Genomic DNA, 19,963 nt, shown 5'->3' on the forward strand with positions numbered 1-19,963 from the left:
TGAATTCTATCAAAAGTTTCTAAATCCAAGAAGGATTATACTATAACCAATAATTCCCACTAAAATATATTTGGGGGTATTTAGTTTTCTGGGGTTTAGTTCGACACAGAGTAAGAGAAACGAGACAACAGAGAGGAGAGTGAGGAAACAAAGACACGGATAGACACCGTTTGGAACTCCACTCCTTGGATGGATCCCAACTGTTTATCCCAACTCTCCCATCTAGACCGGTTAAACCATGCGCAGATCCAGCCCATGGCCTAAGATCACAGTTTAGGTGTTAATGGACACAGTCAAGGACGCAACCCTTCTACCCAACCATCACACCTCTTCGTATATAACTAGAAATAGAAGAATAAGAATGTATGTAAATAGATAAGAGAAGAACGGATGCAACCTTGAACCGATCAGACCATAGACTCGACCATTAGGTCCCCCGGCTTAGTCTGATGGATCACCGGTCCATCACATACCTTGGAGCCTTGCTCAGAATTTTCCACTTCTTCTCCTTGACGGATTCTCCCATCCTTAGCTGGTATCTCTTTCTCAAACAATTCCTCTCGCCGGAAAGTAAACACCACCGCAATCGGCCTTTCTCTTGGTCGGACTCTCTCTCTCTCTTTCTCTTTCAGAATATTTCTCTAAATTTTTACTCTGGATACTGATGATTAGAATCGACAGAGATGCCCTCTATTTATTTATGGAGAATGAATGGCCAGGACTTGCAATGCGAACATTTACAACTTGTTAGACGGATGGGTACGAATTGATCGAAAAGTTGCAACCTTGGCCAGTCCCGCCCCATCGCCTATAACTGTCCCTTATTGGGTCGGTCTCAAGCCCAACCAGTTACCCAATCCCTGTAGACTTATCCCACAGCCTACTCCAAGGCGTCACCGGCCCTTAACCAACCTTGTCGGACTAACCAGCCCGCCACCGGCCCGGACACGGAACAACTGCCCGAGACCTGAACACTCCTTCCATCTGAGTTGAGTTGACTCTCAACTGAGTAAGATAGTAGCTCAGAAAAAAAAAGATAGTAGCTCAGCTAGTTGAGCTGACATAACTTGGACCGAGCTAGACTGAACTTGACCGAGATTTGTTGAGATGATCGAGCTACCCGTCTATCTCGTCCAGCTATCGTACAACTCGACCAGCTCCGTTATCCTTACTTCCATCCTCGTTTGGTTAAGTCTTAGCCTTCTAATATACTTAGCCTTCTATTTCGATCATGGAACAATTGCCTTTGATCTCATGATCGACTGGTACGTTTCATCGAACTATTGTCCATCCCGATGATCCTATCTCGGGGATACGACAGTTCAAGTATAAGGTGAACATTACAGGTCATCAATATTTTATTTTAAAATGGTGAAGAGTTTCGGTGATTCCAAAACTCTTTTCATAATAATGCGTGTACAAACAAATAGAAATATCTTTTTGTTTTCTGTTTAAACAAGACAGGACATGTGATCATTTGATCACTTTTGAACGCATGAATTAACTTCCCACCTGTCTTTGAAACCACCCAAATGCAATCAGATTATGCATCTATAACTTGATGCCCAACACGCAAGTTTCAAAAGAGATGGCAATAATAAATCTTGTAAGATCGTAAAGAAAAATCTCGCATTACGAACTTATAATCTGATTCGTTTCACAAAAAAAAAGAATTTATAATCTGGCTTAGCAATAAAACTAGAAAGTTAACAAATTAAGGAACGTCGAAATTTCTGGATGATATGAGATACAATGTAGTTAAGAAGCCAAGTAGACCAATCCGTATAAAGCATTGACCAAAAAGAAAGCAAAAAGTTGATGACGAATTCAACTCTTTTATACTAAGAACTAAGAAGAGACGTAAAACAACAGTTTTTTTTTCCTTCCTCTTCTTTAACAAATCAATTCAAGAAAAAGAAAATCATAACCAAGCTCTGTGACTTGTTTGTTTTGTACTTCCAACAAGAGGATACAACAAAAGCTCTGGAATACACATCTCAACTCGAGTAGAAATCACAAAAGCTCTGGAATACACATCTCAACAAAAGCTTCTTGGATTATAAAGTACGAGCGTACGGAGGAGGAGAAGGAAGGAGAAGAGGGAGAAATGAACTGGAATTATGGAACGGGAGAGAGTATAATATATGAAGTCGGATTCTCCTCGGAAATGGCGCCTGAGAAAAGAGATGCTCCAAAACTCCGGCGAGTACCACCGTGTACTCCTTTAACATCTCGGCCAATACTGTCACCAGCAACATTCTTGATTTCTTTATTCTCTCAATCGAACCTTCTTCTCTTTTCTTTGTGTCTCTTAATTTTTACAACTACATGTGTCTTTATATAGTTTAAGAGGGGAAGTAAAATGACTCAAGTAAAATCTAGGGGTGTCTTATACCGTCTCCGCCTTGGTTTTTTTTTTTTTTTTGTCAACCCGCCTTGGTTTTCTTTACTTTCTAAATATATCATTTCGATTTATATTTATTACATAAATATCTTATTTGACGAATCATAAATCAAATGTTTTTTACATAACATTTATTATTATTTGACTTTTACTATTAAAAGTATAAAAATAATATCATACCTGTTATCTAGATTTTCTTACTTTTACAAGGTATACAATAAATAAATATGTTTACTTTTATACTGTTGTCAAAAGCATACCTTATTATATAAAGTTTGGTTCTTTAAAGTTATTAATTAACACGATTACAACACATGGCAGTTATATATTTTAGGTTGTGACATGTGTTTGCAAATATTGTTTATTTTTTAAAATCATAAAGAAAATATAATTTTTAGAAAAATTAATAGCAATTATCATTAATAGTAATTATCCTTTTTATTTATTTTTCTAAATTCAAAGCCAATAATTAACATGATTGCGACACATGACAGTTATATATTTTAGATTGTGACATGTGTTTGCAAATATTGTTTATTTTTCCAAAATCATAAAGAAAAAGATAATTGTTAAAAAAATCAATAGTAATTAACTTTTTTATTTATTTTTCTAAAATCATAAAGAAAAGATAATTGTTAAAAACAAATTGATAGTAATTATCCCTTTTTAAATCTAAAACAAAAAATGTTAAAAAGTGTTTAATGTTAATTTCCCTTTATTCAAATCCTAATTAAAAAGATAATAAAATGAAAAGAACTACAATTATTTGGATATTAACACGATGTTTTAAAAAAAGTAACAGTAATTTTAATTTTAACAAATCCTATACCAAAACCGATTGGTACAAATAATTAATTTAATACTAATTTTTCTTTTCTAAAATCATAAAGAAAAGATAACTGTGAAACAATATTTGATAGTAGTTTTCCTTTTTTAAAATCTTAAACCAAGAAATTGTTAAAGAGTGTTTAATGTTATTTTTCCTTTATTACAATCCTTAATAAAAAAATCATAAAACCAAAAGTAACTACAATCATTCAAATATATATATACTTAAATATATAATTGTCAAGTGTCACGATCATATTAATTAACAATTTTGAACAAGCAACTTTTAAGTAATTTTATTTTTTTTAATAAGTTTATGTTAAAAACTTATAAACAAAAAATAACTTCAAATATTTCAGTCGAGGCATGTGTCAATTAAAATATTAGATTGTGAATGTGTCAATAAAAATCTGCCATTACTTTAAAATTGTAAAACTATTAGTGATATTGAAAAAAACGAATTTTGAAAATGGCACTTTTAATGGCACTTTATAAATGGCAAAATATTTAATATTAACTTGAGATAATTATTGCAAAGTATTTTTTTTATAAATCCTAGAAAAAAATAATTTTAAAATATTGTGTAATATTTATTTATTTTTCTAAGATACTAAAACACTGTAAAATAATATTTGAAAGTTGTTTTCCTTTTTTAAAAAACAACAAATCCTATACAAAAGAGATTTGTATCATATTTTTAAGTCATAACCAGAAGAGAATTGTAAAAAGTTATTTTATAAAAAAGTTAATAGAGAATTTGATGATGAACAAAATACTAAAAATTATTTAATTAACAAAAGAAGTGTAAAATTATAAAAAATATTTAATAAAACATTAAATTATTACATAAAATGTATAATGTTGTCACTGACTCAATTGTAATTATTTGACTTTCAATTTTTTTTTATTTTTCATTTAATTTCTTATTTTATGTTGGGTTCAATCTAAACCTTTAGATATAGTGTTTATCCTAATCCAAGTAGAAAGTTGATAACAAATCATCTATGTGCCATGATTATAAAATATAAATTGTAACTTAAACTTATGTATGAAAATATGTTTTTAATTATAAAATAAATCTCACAAACATATGCAAATCAATCATAAAATGATAATAAAATAATTATTATTTTATGTTTTATTAATGCAACGCAACGGGCTCATATCTAGTAAATAAATAATTATATGTCTATACTTTCAGCCTCTTTGCCAAAATAGATATCCTCAATATAAATTATTAATCAATTTTTGAATTAGCAAACATTTTTTTTTAATTAGTAAACAAAAAGTAATCAACTATATATGATCACACTACAAACTAACTCGGAATCCCCTTTTTACCAAATCTCCTGTAAATTAAAACTAACGTTACCAATTTATATAATGGGATACTTTGAACATATATTATTAACAAGAAACAACAAAATCAGAGTTAAAAAAAATATGGACTTTTTTTTAAACTACGATTTAATTATAATTAAGGGCTGTGACAAAAGTTTGAGCAATAGAAAACGACCAAGTGTTTTTGGGAAAGAGAAATTGCGCATTGTATTGGATATGCATCTGACCACCAATTTGTTGTGCGGGACCTAGTTAGAACCGGATGATGTTTATCCCTAAAATATGACAAAAGTTACAAGCATAGTAGAAAAAAGAAATTAAAGCATTGGTAACAAGATAACCACAAAGATTATTTTTTGGACTTTGGAGTTAGTTTATGAAGATAACGACACCAATCTACAATAAAATCATGGATGTTTTGAAGATTAATTTAAGAGGTTAAAATGCGTATGGAGCGTTTCTTCTAGCGGGTCCAAGTTCTTAACGCAGGACGGAGTCAAAATCTGTGGAAAGATTTCTGTGAGCTGAGTTCAATAATATACTATTTCTCTTATACTCCATTATTGGAGATTTTCATATTGGGAAAGTCATTGATAAAATTATAGGATAATTGGGCCACTCTCCTAATTGTAATTATAACGAATATGTATAATTATGATCTATATTCTATAACATATTATTTAAGAGGTGATTTTGCTTACTTGTCATCTTCTCCATAATTTTAGGAGAAATTTTATAAATACATTTTGTGTAGTACCACAATTCAATAATACCATCAATTTAAAAACATTTTCACAAATACACTTTTCATTAATATGTAAAAGACAAAATTAACCCTACTTATCTCTAAGATATCACGACTTTTTTCTCGGTTGTGACCTTCTTCTCTTTGTATACATCGTCTCTCTCCTCCGGATTCATCGTCGTCGTCTAAAGTCATCGTTGAGTTCCGACATCTCTGTCTCACGGTGAAACCATTATTCCTGATAGATCCAGAGGCTCACGGTGAAAGCGAAATCGATTGGATTGGAAATCATGATGAAGAATTTCTACAAGTCTATCCTAATTCTTAATCTTCTACTCGGAGGTTGCTCATCCTAATTGTCCATTGGAGATGGCTCTTCCTCCTCCTGCACAAGGAATGTCTCGGGTTCGTGCCTCAAAGGCACTGTGCGAGCTGTTTTGGAAGAGGAGAAGACATGCGTTGTAAAGGAGAGGGACGTGGAAGACAAGAGATTGACGTGCGTGATGAAGTTCGGTGGATCCTCGGTGGCGACGGGGGAGAGAATGAGAGAAGTGGCGGATTTGATTTTGGCGTTTCCGGAGGAGAGTCCGGTCATTGTTCTTTCTGCGATGGGGAAGACAACCAACAATCTCTTGCTTGTAATGCTGAAAGCTCTAACCTTTATAATTTGTTATTGTGTTCAAGGTTTTGAATTTGAGCTTCTGATTTGTTGTGTTAGTTTAGGCGGGAGAGAAGGCTGTGAGTTTTGGTGTTTCTAATGCATCTGAGATTGAGGAACTGAGCATTATAAAGGAATTGCATCTCAGGTTTTGATTCACTGTATTACATTAAAGTCTCTCTGCTTGGTATTGGTTTTTATAAAGAATGTGTTTTTTTGTTGTTTCAGGACAGTGGCAGAGCTCAAGATCGACCCCTCTGTTGTTACATGTAAGAGTAGTATTGTTTGTTCATGTAACTTTGTACACTAGGAGATTTGTTCTCGCTATTTTAATTAGGCTCATTGTGATGAGTTTGGTAAAATATTCAAGAGCTTATTGCATTTATTGTTTTCATTTTCTTAGTTAATATGGGAAACATTTTTGCAGCGTTTTTGGAAGAACTGGAGCAACTACTGAAAGGCATAGCCATGATGAAGGAGCTGACTCTTCGAAGCAGAGACTACTTAGTCTCCTTTGGAGAGTGTATGTCTACAAGGATTTTCGCAACTTATCTTAATAAAATCGGTGTCAAAGCGCGCCAAGTATGTCCACCATCATATTTTAGTATTTTGTTTAATTCTCTCTGGAAGTAGTATTTATATTTTGTTTTGTTGACTAATATGAGAATTGGTGTCAGTAAACTTTTGTTGACTAATATTTCCCGAGCTTCGGGAACGTTACCTCTCGACAATGCTCTTCCAGTCGATCCATGAAGAGTGCGTCAAAATGCAGCCTGAGATTTGAAGTTGGGAACCTCTTTGTTTTTTTTGAACAAATGTATATTTGCTTATTACAATGTGCAATGCAATTGGTGTTTGTTAGTAAATGCATAAGGCGTCATTGTCCCATTTATAATACTAGTGTTTAAAAAAAGACTAGTTATAGTAACATTGTAAAATAAGATTTTGGTCAAATGAAAAGTCTAATTTAAGCACAAATAGATTTTAAAAGGGTCTATAAATCATTTATAAGAATATTTAAATTTATTTATAAGGGTTTATAAAATCATTTATAAGGGTTTATAAAATCATTATTTATAAGCATTTGAAAAATCATTTATAAGGGGTAATATAAAAGTTGTATAGGTTTATAACTCAACTAAAAGAGTCTATAACCATTTAGAAATTAAGCATTATAAAACAATTTATAATGATTTGTATAATAATTTATAAGAGTTTATAAGGGTATAACTAATATAGAAACAATTTATAATGGTTTGTATAATAATTTATAAGAGTTTATAAGGGTATAACTAATATAACTAATATACAATTCATAAACCTATATAACTAATATATAAACAATTTATAAACCATTATAACTAATATATAAACATTTTATAAAGGTTTATAAAACTATTTAAAAAGGTTTATAAAACTATTTACAAGAACTTATAAGCTATTTATAATAGTTTATAAATCTGTTTATAAAGGTTTATTCCAGAGATTATAAGAATTTAATAATCTTCATAACACAATTTATAAGAGTTTATAAATCAATTTATAAATCAGTTAGAAGAGTTTATATAACATTTATAAATTCTTACAAAAATTATAATAAATCTTTATGAAAGTATTTATAATGTTTATAATTCTCATGTAAATTTCTTCAAGGTTGACAAGTGTTAAAGCAGTCTCTCCTACTCTTACTTCTCCTGCAACTAATAGTTTACTGTTGGACCACAAAAACAATGGAATCATTGATACGCAGGTCTCAGGACCAAATTCTGGTCACGCTACTGGTACGGTATTTTTCATGTCAGATTTGATACGTTCTTGCTGCAGCTAATTGAATAGCAGAAATCTCAGCTTCGAAACTTTGGAAATGTGATTATCTTGCTGCAGCTCTGGCTCTAGCTAATCTATATTATCTTGCATGTTAGAAACCTCTTATAAAGGTTTATAAAACCATTTATAAGAACTTATAAATCATTTGTAAGGTTTTATAGATATATTTATAAAAGTTTATGAATCTGTATATAAGGGTTTATAAAAATTTTAAAAGAGTTTAATATTCTTCATATCACAATTTATAAGATTTTATAAATCTTTACAAAACTTTAGAAGTAAATATTCATAAAGCTACTATAAGTGTCTATAATTCTATTATAAATGTTTGTAAATTATTTATAAGAAATAGAAGATTATTTATAATGGTTTATAAAACAATTAATAAGACTTTATAGGAGTTTATAAGATAAGTCTATAAGACCTTTATAAAATCACTTATGATAATATACCAAATATTTATAAGGTTTTATATAATCATTTATAAATCACTTTTGCTGGATGTGTGACCGGTGGCTCAATGTCTGCCCGAGGTAATTAATATCTTATCATCTTCTTTGTGTGGACTTTAGAACGTTAAGAGGTTTTGCAATGGCTTGATTCTCAAACTGAAGTCTCGTAGGTGCTATCATGGTCCATTGCGTATTGATGAAATTGATTTTGTTTCAGGTGGGCCAAAAGTTGCGTGTATAGGCTGCGCTGGCTTTGCAACTTTCTTTGTACACTGACATAGAGAAGTTCTTCGACATGCATACGTAAACAAACGCCATTGCTGCGAATTGTTTAGCTGTTTCCTTTCTGTGATTCTTATACAGTTCATCACCTTAGCACCAGGGTGAGGGAAAACTAGAATTACATTTTCCAACAAAGAAGAAAGTGAAGCTTGTTTTTGATTGAATGTTTGTTCAGTTATTGTCATTATTTATCGTAGATTTTGGGTACACTCATTTCTCCAATATTACACTGTTCCTCAGACAATAAGGGCCTGTCCTTGCACAAAAGTTTCAGGTTCCAGAGATTGTATTCAGTTTTGTCTTGTACCTTCATATTACCGAATCTTAGTCTGGTTAATGTTCAATCTTTTTGATATGCGACAGTGGAAGAAACCTTCATTACGAGTAGAATCACTTAGCTGCCTCTTAGTAATGGGGTACAACTGTCTCATCAAAATCAATTCTAACACTGAGGTTTGTAGCCACTGTCTAACGCAAGGAGGTACATGTGCTCTCTTATTCTGGAGCTACCAACTACAAAGAGGAGGCGTCACTTCTCTTTATGATAAGCATAGTGTGAAAGTACATTCGTCAGTTAACACATCCTCTGAAGTAGAAGACAAATATGGTAACTTGCGATAGGAAGCTGAGTTTGCTTTTTGGGTGTGAGAAGGTTAAAATAACTAAGCTACCTGGTTTGGTGGCTAAGCGTTACATTGAGAATCAGGAGGAGGAAGTGTATAATTATCTTTACAGCTCTGAGGAGGATGATAAGGTTGATAAACTATTATGTAAACTATTATAAATAATTTAGAAACCATTACAAATAATCTATAAATCTTTAGAAATTATTTACAAACCTTTATAAATTATATATAATTCTTTATACCATGCGTGTAACATTCCTCGGCTTTACGCATATCACCATTCTTGTAGGCTTGATTTGCCCTGATACAAAAAAAGCATTACTCCTCTCAGTTCTTAGAAACATAAGTATTCAAAAGAAGCTGTTTGAGTTAGAATGTAATAATACCTTAGTCGCCAAACCTCACATTCAGCAGGCATCACAGAAGCAGAAGCTTACTCCTGTCTGGCTTGACCTGTATTCACAGGTTGGTTCTCTTGATTGTATCGCATGGTAGTGTTGAGATTCTTTTTCTGAAAAACGTTATTAACTTTTCCAGTGCTGCCAAAGATAAATGCAGGAGGTGCGTTACTAAACTCCCTTGCTTCCTCGCTGATATTAAGCTTCTTCATCTCAGCAGGAAGGTTCACTTAAGAATCACCATCTCTAGCTTTACCATCACCACTGTCAGACTTTCTACAACCCTCCCTTCCAGTTTTACCACTATCCACATCCAAACATCTGTTTTCATCATTACACGGTGGTGTGGACTTCTCGGAACCAAAGACAAAGTCACCTACAGGTGTGCTAAACCTCCTCCTCATCAGATACTGGAGTTACTGCGGCATTACCTCGAGTTGTGTCTTTTGCACCAGAACCGTTCCCATTACCCCCAAAAACAAAAGGTTTACCCACAGGTGACTCGCCATCATTCACTCTGTTCATATGAAGAATACCTACAGAAACTACAAAAGACAAAAAATATCAAAAAATTGAATCTTTTAAGGCAATCAAACACTGCAGAAACGTTACAGAAACTGACCTTTACTGGGCAGCGCTGCAAAGGGTTGGAAGCAAGGTGGAGTCTCGTCGGGAAAGGAGGTACCTTTCACCTTTCATCAAGTGTTCGTCTGCTTAGCTCTGCTTTCTTCTGTGGATGATCAGTCATTAAAGACGGAGTCTGATACTAAACGGGAGTCTCGTCGATTTCGTCGAAGATTGCCAAATTAGCAACCGTCACAGACTACTACGAGCTCCATCGACTCCGGCCTTCCGCAGGTGCCGCACGCTGCGTCCCGATTTGGCTCAGGAACCTCCACAGGGGCTCCGGGCGCAGGGTCCGATCTCACAATCATCGACGGGATCGGAGATGAAACCTCCGGAGAGAAACCTGTCGTGGGGAAGAAGAAGAACAATTTAGTTATTTAAGGGTATAATGGTATTTTAATCACTAAAAATCTGATGGTATAGTTGGTTAGTGTATAGTTGGAAAGTGGTATAAGAAAAATGGTATTATTGACAATTTCTTATGAATAATCAATAAACCTTATAATTTAACAAATATTCTTTTATAATATTTATCTAATTTAATATTATAATTTTTGAAAAACTTTTTCGAAACAATTATGATAATTAATACATTTATAATCCACATATTATCATTATTATTTTATCTATATTATTATTAATAAGTAAACTTTTCTTTCTTACATACCATTAAAATATAAATATTTTTATCATATTAGTTACGAATTATTTTTGTATTTGCGATTTTCTCTAAATTAAGGAATAATTTTAATAAATATGTATCATAAAATTTATATATATATATATATAATAATTATAAACAGTTATATCTCTGTAATAATCTAAATTTTGTCATGTTTTATTAATTTTAGTGAGTCAAAATGACATTATTGTTTTTGGAAACTTCATTTGCAATATTCACCAAACAAGTTCAGATTATTCACGAAAATACCTTTATTTTTTTTCTTCTAATGAGCATCTTACTCAATTATCCTCATCTACATTAAGTATTTACAATATTTTCATTGCGATCAATACACCAACCACCATGAATAACCAATTTGAAGCTCTTAATGCACCTAAAAGTCGATTTTCAATCCTCGTACCTCATTTCTTATGCTCAAAACTACGTTTCTTTCACTTCACTCTATATTCATCCAAAAACCCTAAGATTTTGATTATAAACTTTGTAAGGTTCAAATTCATGATTCTTGGTAATCAACAAGTGGATCTGTTTCCTCGTGAATTTCTGGGTGCTAGAAAAATCTAATCAAGTTATCCCACTTGTTGAAAGTACGAAATTCATTATTTATCCAGATCTATTATTTTTACAAGAAAGACTTACAAATTTTTATTCCAAGATTCTAATTTAACCTTGATTATCATAGAAGACTTATGTGTAAGTCGTCTGCCAGAAGTCGTCTAATTACAATAAAATATTGAAGTTTTAATTTTGAATTGCAAAATTAACCTGAGACGACTTACATCGAAATCGTCTAGTTAACTGTAATATTTAAGTTGATGAGTTTGAGACGTGGTCTGGTCTGAGTATTAGTGAAGGGAAATCTACAATTTATATGGCGGGAGTCTCAGAGACAGAAAAGAGGAGCATTTTGATAACCTTAAATTTGCAGTTGGTGAGCTTCCCGTTCGATACTTGGGGCTTCCTCTAATGACACAAGTGATGAAGAAGCATGATTATGTTCCCCTGTTAGAGAAGCTTAGAAGTAATATAAGTTCCTGGACGTGCAGGTTTTTATTATATGCTGGAAGGCTTCAGTTAATTAGCTTTGTCCTTACATGTATAGTGAATTTTTGGGCAACAATGTTTCGGCTTCCTTGTAGCTGTATAAAGGAGGTCGAACAAATATGTTCAGCTTTCTTATGAACAGGTCCATCGCTTAAATCTTCAAATGCTAAGGTTGCTTGGAGATACATTTGTTGTACTAAAAGTGAAGGAGGTCTGGGGATCAGAAATTTGAGAGAAGTTAATAAAGTGTATGGTCTTAAATTGATCTGGAGAATGTTAGCAGGGGAGTCTCTATGGGGTAAGTGGATTCAAGCTAATTTACTTAAAGGGAGAAGTTTTTGGGAAGTCAATTCAAAGATGCAAAGAGGCTCTTGGATGTGGCATAAGATGTTGAAGCTGAAAAATGTTGCTAAGTCGTTCTATAAGATTGAAGTGGGAAATGAGAGTTGCACCTCGTTTGGTTTGATAATTGGTCAGATAAAAGAGTTCTCGCAGACTTGTTAGGAGCTAGAGGAGTCATTGATTTTGGTGTTCAAAAGAATGCCACAGTCGAGGAGGCAATGATAAGGGTCCGTAGGAGAAGAAGGCATCGCTTAGGAGTTTTGAATGAGATAGAAGAGGAACTTAATATCATCAAGAATAAGCTAGCTCAAGGGAAAAAGGATTTAAAGCTCTGGAGAAGGGTCTCGGGCTATAAGCAGGAATTCTCTACTCTGGAAACATGGAATATACTACAAGAAAAACATACTTTTTGTAGTTGGGCTTTGGGCATTTGGTTTTCGCAAGCTACCCCAAAATATGCTTTCATGACATGGTTATCAGTTCGGGATAGAATGTCGACCATGGACAGAGTAGTGAAATGGGGTCGGGGGAGTGATGATATTTGCATTCTCTGCAGGACAGCTTCGGAATCAAGAAATCATTTGTTCTTCGAATGTGACCTGTCAGCTCAAGTTTGGGAATTCATTGAAAAATGGATCATGCGGCATTCCTTTACCACCGTCTGGTCTGAGTTAATCCTCATAATATCTGATAAAACTAGGGAGAAGAAGAGTCTATTTTGTATCAGATATGCATTCCAAGCTGTTCTGTATGCATTGTGGAGGGAAAGGAACAAGTTGAAGCATGGTGAGAAGATGTTGCCGTTGGTTGTGCTTAAAAGAGAGATTGAGAAAGAGATTAGTAATAGAATCAGTTTGGTGCGTAAGAAAGGAGTAAAAGGCATGGAGGATTTGATGCAATTTTGGTTTTCAACTAGAATGTAAATAGCTTTTTGCTTATATTTTGAGGAGTAGAATACAAGGTTCATCGTAAAACAGGCTGCACTAGTTGTAATAAGACTTTTTGATGAATAAATTTAACATTTATTCAAGAAAAAATATTTAAGTTTTATTTTTTTGGTGGAAGACTTTCATGTAAGTCTTCTAGAGAAAGTCAATTTCTTAACATAGTTTAGTCAATTGTAAAACTAACATGTTTATCCTAAAAGATTTCCCGGAATTTTTTCTTTGGAATTTTTGAATTTTTTTTTCAGAAACAAAAGTAAACAAATATTTACAAAGGAAGACTTCCAAAGAAGTCTGCTGTAGAGTAGATTTCTCTGGAAGTCCTCATTTGTAAGTCATCAATTTGAAAAATGACCCAAAATGGAAAACTTCCTAGAAGGAAGTCTTGTTGACGACCTCCGTGAAAGTTTTTAACGTCAAAGTTTAATAAGTTTTCATTTTCTATAAAACTATAGAGACTTTTAAAAAAAAAATCTTGTTAATTTATGTATATTATTCAATACTGGGGGTCTTGAATGAAATTCATAACTTAATTAGTTTTTATTATGAGGTTACCAAAAATCATATTTATTAATGTTTCCAGCTAATCCGAGAAGACTTCTGTGGAAGTCTTTTACGTTAATTTTTGTAAATTTGTTAAGTAATTTTAAGATATGTTTTTAAACCTTCAAAAGTGTTTAGTAACTCAAGAATATCAAGTTATATGGTTCAGAGTATCTTATTAGATCATAAGATATACTTTTTAACTTTCATGGAATTTGAAATTTCAATTTTTACTTAAAATTTGAGTTTCTAGCTTAAATTTTAACTTCCCGTATAAACTTTCTGCTTATATTTCAATTTCATGCATTAAACTGTTATATGATTGAACTTATGTAATTTTGATATTTTGTGAATTTGACTAAGTTTTCTTGAGAGCTTTTCTCCCTTAGTTGTAGTAAATTTGATTAATTTTCTGTCTTATTGTGTTTTGCTGTTGAAGTTGTATCAATAACTTCAATAATGTCAAATACTTTTGGCAAGATAATATTGTATACATGAACATATTTTACCAAAAAAAATTCATTAATATTCTTCAAATTTACAAATGAATTCACAACTAAAGAAGTACACCTACAAATCACAAAACATACCATTCTTCCACAAGACAAGCTTGAAATCCCCTTGACATGGAAAAAGACTCCGTCAGAAGACTTCGAGGTTTGCTAGGGCATTATATGTTAGAAGACTTCTAGAAGTCTTCCAAAGTCTAACTCAGAACTGAAATATCTGAAAATCCAAAAACGTTCAAATTGTTTCAAAAAGAGAAAATGAATGGAAGATGAGATATCTCTACCTTTAAAGAACACACAAAAATACATATCCAAAAATTTAACTCTAAAAAAGTAGAAGATGAGAACCATGTAATAAAAAATCTACAAAACAAGATGAATTAGTGAGAAAGATATGAGACAAAAAATGATAAACTGATATAAAGTTTGGTATTTTCAAATTCTAAGAGACTTAAGAGAGGTTGGAGATTTTTGGTTTGAGAAAAAGGTAAGATCTTTAAGAAACCATAGGTTAACAAACGACTAAAAATCAACTGTAGAAAGTTACCAAAACACTCAGATCTGTTATGAAAAATGAGAAATAGGAGAAAACTATGTCAGAAGACTTCCAGGTGCATTATATGTTAGAATAATTCTGAGAAGACTTCCCTGGAAATCGTCCAAAGTGTGGCTCAGATCTGAATTAACCTTCAGATTCAAAAATATTCAAATAGCTTTAAAACAAATAAAAGTTTCAAAATAAGATAAGAGCCTTGAGCAACAAAAGGGTTTTCAAAATTCAGAGTTCCAAGCAACAAAAAGTTACGAAATGAAGAAAAACCAGACATGAAGACTTAACAAAACACCCAAATCTGTTATCAAAGAGGAGAGATGGAAAAGTCTCCGCGAAAAGATTTCTTCTAGTGCATTAAATGTTAGAAGAACCTTCATATTCAAAAGCATTCAAATAGTTTCAAAGCATTGAAAAACTTCAAAACTAAGCTAAGAACTTAAAACAAAAAAAAATAGTTTTCAAAAGGCAAGAGCTTTAAGCAATAGGAGGTTACCAAATGAAAAAAAAGACATATAGATCTACCTTTAACGAAGTTGAAGATGAGAACAATGTAATGAAAAACCTGCAAAAGCAAAATAAATCAGTGAGAAAGACATGAGATAAAAACGAGAAATTAATATAAAGTTTGGTGTTTTTAAGTTCAGAGAAATAACAAAGAGGTTGGAGAGTTTTAGAATGAGAAACATTACATTTTTGTTCTAGCCATTTGAAAGGAGAATAGATATTGTGTAAAATTTTCTTTATATAGAGAGACAAAAATTCCAATAAAATTAAATATTTTTTGGTTCAGTAGACTTTCAAGTTAATCTTCTAATAGAAGACTTCCTAGAAAACTTGGTTGAAAGTCTTTTAGACCCTGAATTTACTAACGCAAAGTGCATGAGACTTCCAATGAACCTTGCATACTCGACTTGCGACACTAACAATGAGTTTTAGTTATGCGCAGTTGAGTGTCATAACCTTGAAACTTCCAATGAACCTTGCATACTCCACTTGCAACATGGGTTTTAGTTATGCACAGTTGAGTGTCTAGTGGAGTTTTTTGCAATTCCGCTTGAGTAGTTTTTGAACTTCTCAGGTATCTTTTCGGCATAATGATCCTGAGATAATATTATCCAATCAGGATTTCTTGTGATTTTAATGACGAAAATAACATCTGCATGACCCATGTCTTTCATGTCAAACCGACTATGAAGCATGTTCTTGGTTTGTTGGATGATATCTCTATTATTGCCGATGATAAACATGTCATCAACATACATACACAACAAAAAGATACCCGCTAGGTGTGCATTTGAAGTAAATGCATTTATCACATTCACTAATGTTGAATCTGTGTTGACATCATTACATTGTCAAACTTTTCATGCCATTGTTTTGGTGCTTGCTTGAGCCTATACAATGACTTCACAAGTCGACAAATTTTGTGTTCTTGAACCGGGACAATGAATTTTTTGGTTGTTTCATGTATATCTCCTCGAGTTTAGTAAGCTGATTTTTTCTGCCTGCTAGCCTTCACAGAAGCATGAAAAGCAACACTATTCTTTTTTAATCAGACCACACAAAAATCACAACTAATAGTCTATTACAGTGTCTTACAAACAAATAAGAGTTCAAATCATTATAGTTCACCCAGATCAAGTATTCGCTATTTACTCATAAATAATTGACCAGTACGCAAGTAAAGACTAACCAACAAGTACTTTTAAAATAAATATCAAAACTAACCATAATTTCAGCATCACAAAGTTTGAATACTTACTTCTAGTATCAACAGTATCAGTATCAAACATATTTCAAACATTTAGCTACACAATTAAAAATACTCCGCGTAGCACGGACAAACCACTAACATCATATACATATTTATAATAGACATAAACGATTATAAGATAAGTGACACACTGTTTTTATTACAACAATTTGCATTATTTCCATCACACAAACAAGCCTTACAAATGATTAAGAATTCCCTCAATCTTGACCCTGAAGTCGAATAGTAAATTCTTGCAATGAGATAAGGACTTTTTTCAACCTCTCCTTAGCTGGTTCATCGACCAAGTTTCCTTCCACATCAAATTTCTCAGGCGGTTGGAATGCATTGAGAGTAAATTCTGGCTTGTTGATAAAATGAAGATCAAGGAATACACCAATTTGGCGAAGATGATATTGAGATACTCCTCCACCAAATATTCCACCGGTGCTAATGATGGCGGCAGGTTTGTCCGCCCAAACATTAGGTGGTCGGGAAGCCCAGTCAATCGCGTTCTTAAGAGGAGCTGTTATAGTGTATGAATAAGATAAACAAAGATAAACAAAGAAAAACGATCAAGTCAGAATATATATATATTTGGATCTACGTTTCATACATTTTAAACATTTGATATAAATGCTTATCTATTGTTCGTTTTCTATAGATGCTTAAGAAAATACAGTAAATATTGTTCATTTGATATTTTTTACTTGTTCTAAAGTTAACCTCTCAAGGAAAAGAGGTAACCAAAGTATATTTACATACAAACATTTTTATTAAATCATATTTATAATATTTTTTTTATTCTTATTGAGCAACAACAGATAAAATTAGAATTTTTTTTTTTACCAAAACCCCGTTTTAGTTCTACATCACAAAACTGGCAAAACGCCAAAACTGCAAATGTAGATTTCATGTGATTTGTATTAAAATGATAAATTCACTACTATTCAAATATAAATTTTTGTAAAAAAAGACATTCGAAGTTCACGATTATTGAATATATGATTTTAAAATGTACTTTAAAATCTATGGTTATCAAAAGTATTTAAAATAGTAATTTTAATATAATTTTACTAATTGAAAGTACTTTGTGGATTTCTTGGCTAAGAATATTAAAATCTAAATATCATGGTTTTAAATGGGATTTTAGAGTGTTTTTAACTAAAATTACAATAATTTTCAAAATGCGTCTAAAATATCAAAAAAATTATTTAAAGCAAATCACCTCAAATATTTTTTAAATTTACATTGTAACATTTTATATAATAATTTATATTTTAGTTTATACTTATAATTTTAAAATATATTATTAGCATTTATTAATTAAATAATTTTAATTAATTTTATTTTGATTATTTTCAGTTTAGAACAAATTATGATTAAAATACATTTTTTTTTAATTGAAGTAATCATTTTAACTCAATCTTAAACACCAAATTTTGCCACAAGAATTCAGTTGTTGCCCTCTTAGAACAACCCCATCAACGAACCGGTGAGATGGGTTCATAAAAGTATTTTTTTATTATTTTTATTTTTTATTTTTTCGGTTTGATTTATATAAAAAAATATGTGAACCAATTGTGGGCCCCACGTGGTGTGGGCCTACAAAATATTGATGAACTCAGTTCACCGCGGAGAGCTCCCGCGACCTCGGTTCACTGCAGATATATTATTATACTATTTTCTTTTCTTGGTTTTTGTATGAACTTTTTAAAACTCTCAATGGGATGGTCTTATGCTCAACAAAACATAAGTCTTCCAGCCTGGCAGTGAAATCCCATTTAAGACAATATATATAATATAATAATAACGTTTTGAAGAACCTGACACAGAGTAATTATACTCAGGGGAGGCGAACAGAATACTATCGGCTTCAAGGATTTTCTGCCGGAAAGCTTCGACGACAGCAGGATAGGTACCATTTATTTCCAGGTCAGTATTGATGAACGGCAGTGGAGATATGTCGATATACTCAATCTGCATTCCCGGCACCAATTCTTTCGTCAAGTCGATCGCTGAATAACACCAAAGTTGATAAATAAAACTTTGAAAATCTATATATTATTTAACTTTTTTTTTGTGCAAGCTTACTGACTTCAAATCTAACATGTCGGTTTTAGCTAATATGTACAAAGACATTCAATATAACAAGATTTACTTTTGATTTGTTTTTCATCTTTTAATTTGAAAACACCATTCCAAAAACTGGGGGAGAATAAGCCAAAAGCTTTTAAAAAAATATTTTATATACCGGCACGGAGAAGACCATTGTGGTAAGAGCCTTTCCGCAGGGAACCGGATAGAGCAGCGACTCTGATCAATGGCTTCATCACTGTTACTGTCTCCATTTTTCTGATAAGAGCTTCACAATTTGTTGACTGACGATTAAAGATGGGAAATATATCAGGTGAACAAACACAAACCTGCTTCCACTAATATAGTGCTCGGCCCTACATTCTTTTTTTTTTGTAACAAAAAGAAAAAAAAGAAGAATAATGTAGGGCAGAGCACTATATTAGTGGAAGCAGGTTTGTGTAATAATGACAAACAAAACCAAAAAATGGTTAGCTCACCAATGACATCATCTTTTCAAACCCAAGACCGAAAGGGGACTGAGATGCTTTACCGGTGGACAGATCTGGTCTGACAGTAAACCTTTTAAAATTAAAAAAAAGGAAAAAAAAGTTATAAGGGTTATTGGCAAATGAATTTCCATCGATTTTGGAAATATCGAGATTTCATTGTTACTAATTTATTGATTTAACAATCTTTATATAATCCCTTGTTATTAGTTTGAGAATTTGTAAAATCTATTAAAAAAATTTGTTAATCAAAAGTTTAGTTATCATTAATTCTCTAATTCTAAATAAGTCTATTATCATTAGGACATGATTTTTTTTTATTTTTACTCATAAGACATGACTTTTTTTTTTTTGACTAAGTCACAAGACATGACTTTCAAAATTGTATGTGTATCTATGAGATTTATAAAATCTATGTAATAGAAAAGTCTAAAACAAAATAATCATTATTGTCATTTATCTTTTTCACTTTCAACCCAAATTATAACTCATTATATATAATTACTTGGAAGATTTGCCAAATATGACTCAAAACTTAAATTTAAATGTGAAATCATATCCAAACTTGAATCAAATGCAAAACTAACATAAAAACTTTGTAAAATTACAGCCAGTCTCTTGTGACCAAACAAAAAAACAGAACTCAATTTTACGAATATAGCTCTGGAAAATCTTATGAGTCTTCTAAGATACTGTAAGTCGTCTAGTATGGTTGATCATAAAATAGTTTATAAATTTTGTAAAAAATATATGATAAGCAAAAAATTAAAATCATGTAATTATAATCAGTTTAAGTGACATAAATTAAGATATAAAA

At 31.9% G+C, this 19,963-nt stretch overlaps 2 protein-coding genes across 4 annotated transcripts; one reads left to right on the top strand and one right to left on the bottom strand.

Moving 5' to 3' along the window:
* Positions 1-5,433: 5,433 nt before the first annotated feature.
* Positions 5,434-6,699, top strand: LOC108850989 (aspartokinase 1, chloroplastic). Of its 2 annotated transcripts, XM_018624441.2 has the most exons (5): positions 5,434-5,956; positions 6,042-6,124; positions 6,205-6,245; positions 6,404-6,558; positions 6,654-6,699. In XM_018624441.2, exons 1-5 carry the CDS (start codon positions 5,822-5,824, stop codon positions 6,654-6,656), a joined length of 417 nt encoding a protein of 138 aa, XP_018479943.1. In that variant the 5' UTR covers positions 5,434-5,821; the 3' UTR covers positions 6,657-6,699. The 2 variants fall into 2 exon arrangements, with proteins under 2 accessions (XP_018479943.1, XP_018479932.1); XM_018624430.2 differs by having other exon boundaries at positions 6,404-6,699.
* Positions 6,700-16,657: 9,958 nt separating this feature from the next.
* LOC108841181 (NADPH:quinone oxidoreductase) lies at positions 16,658-19,016 on the bottom strand. 2 transcript variants are annotated; one of them, XM_018613963.2, is made up of 3 exons: positions 18,816-19,016; positions 18,388-18,579; positions 16,658-17,087 (listed from the first exon to the last, which is right to left on the bottom strand). In XM_018613963.2, the coding sequence occupies exons 1-3, from the start codon at positions 18,910-18,912 to the stop codon at positions 16,783-16,785; spliced, it is 594 nt and encodes a 197-aa protein (XP_018469465.1). In that variant the 5' UTR covers positions 18,913-19,016; the 3' UTR covers positions 16,658-16,782. The 2 variants fall into 2 exon arrangements, with proteins under 2 accessions (XP_018469465.1, XP_018469473.1); XM_018613971.2 differs by having other exon boundaries at positions 18,388-18,541; positions 18,816-18,969.
* Positions 19,017-19,963: the final 947 nt, after the last annotated feature.

This window comes from Raphanus sativus, chromosome 1, assembly GCF_000801105.2.
Source record: "Raphanus sativus cultivar WK10039 chromosome 1, ASM80110v3, whole genome shotgun sequence".
Taxonomy (NCBI): Eukaryota; Viridiplantae; Streptophyta; class Magnoliopsida; order Brassicales; family Brassicaceae; genus Raphanus; species Raphanus sativus.

Bases quoted from the DNA above. Each gene is read 5' to 3' on its own strand.
- LOC108841181 (XM_018613963.2), bottom strand. From the start codon at position 18,912: ATGGAGACAGTAACAGTGATGAAGCCATTGATCAGAGTCGCTGCTCTA. The intron at 18,580-18,815 runs GTATATAAAATA...GGTGTTATTCAG, and splicing joins CAATGGTCTTCTCCGTGCCG to CGATCGACTTGACGAAAGAA. The intron at 17,088-18,387 runs GTTCTTCAAAAC...ACACTATAACAG, and splicing joins GTATAATTACTCTGTGTCAG to CTCCTCTTAAGAACGCGATT.
- LOC108850989 (XM_018624430.2), top strand. From the start codon at position 5,822: ATGAAGTTCGGTGGATCCTCGGTGGCGACGGGGGAGAGAATGAGAGAA. The intron at 5,957-6,041 runs GTAATGCTGAAA...GTGTTAGTTTAG, and splicing joins CAACCAACAATCTCTTGCTT to GCGGGAGAGAAGGCTGTGAG. The intron at 6,246-6,403 runs GTAAGAGTAGTA...ACATTTTTGCAG, and splicing joins CGACCCCTCTGTTGTTACAT to CGTTTTTGGAAGAACTGGAG.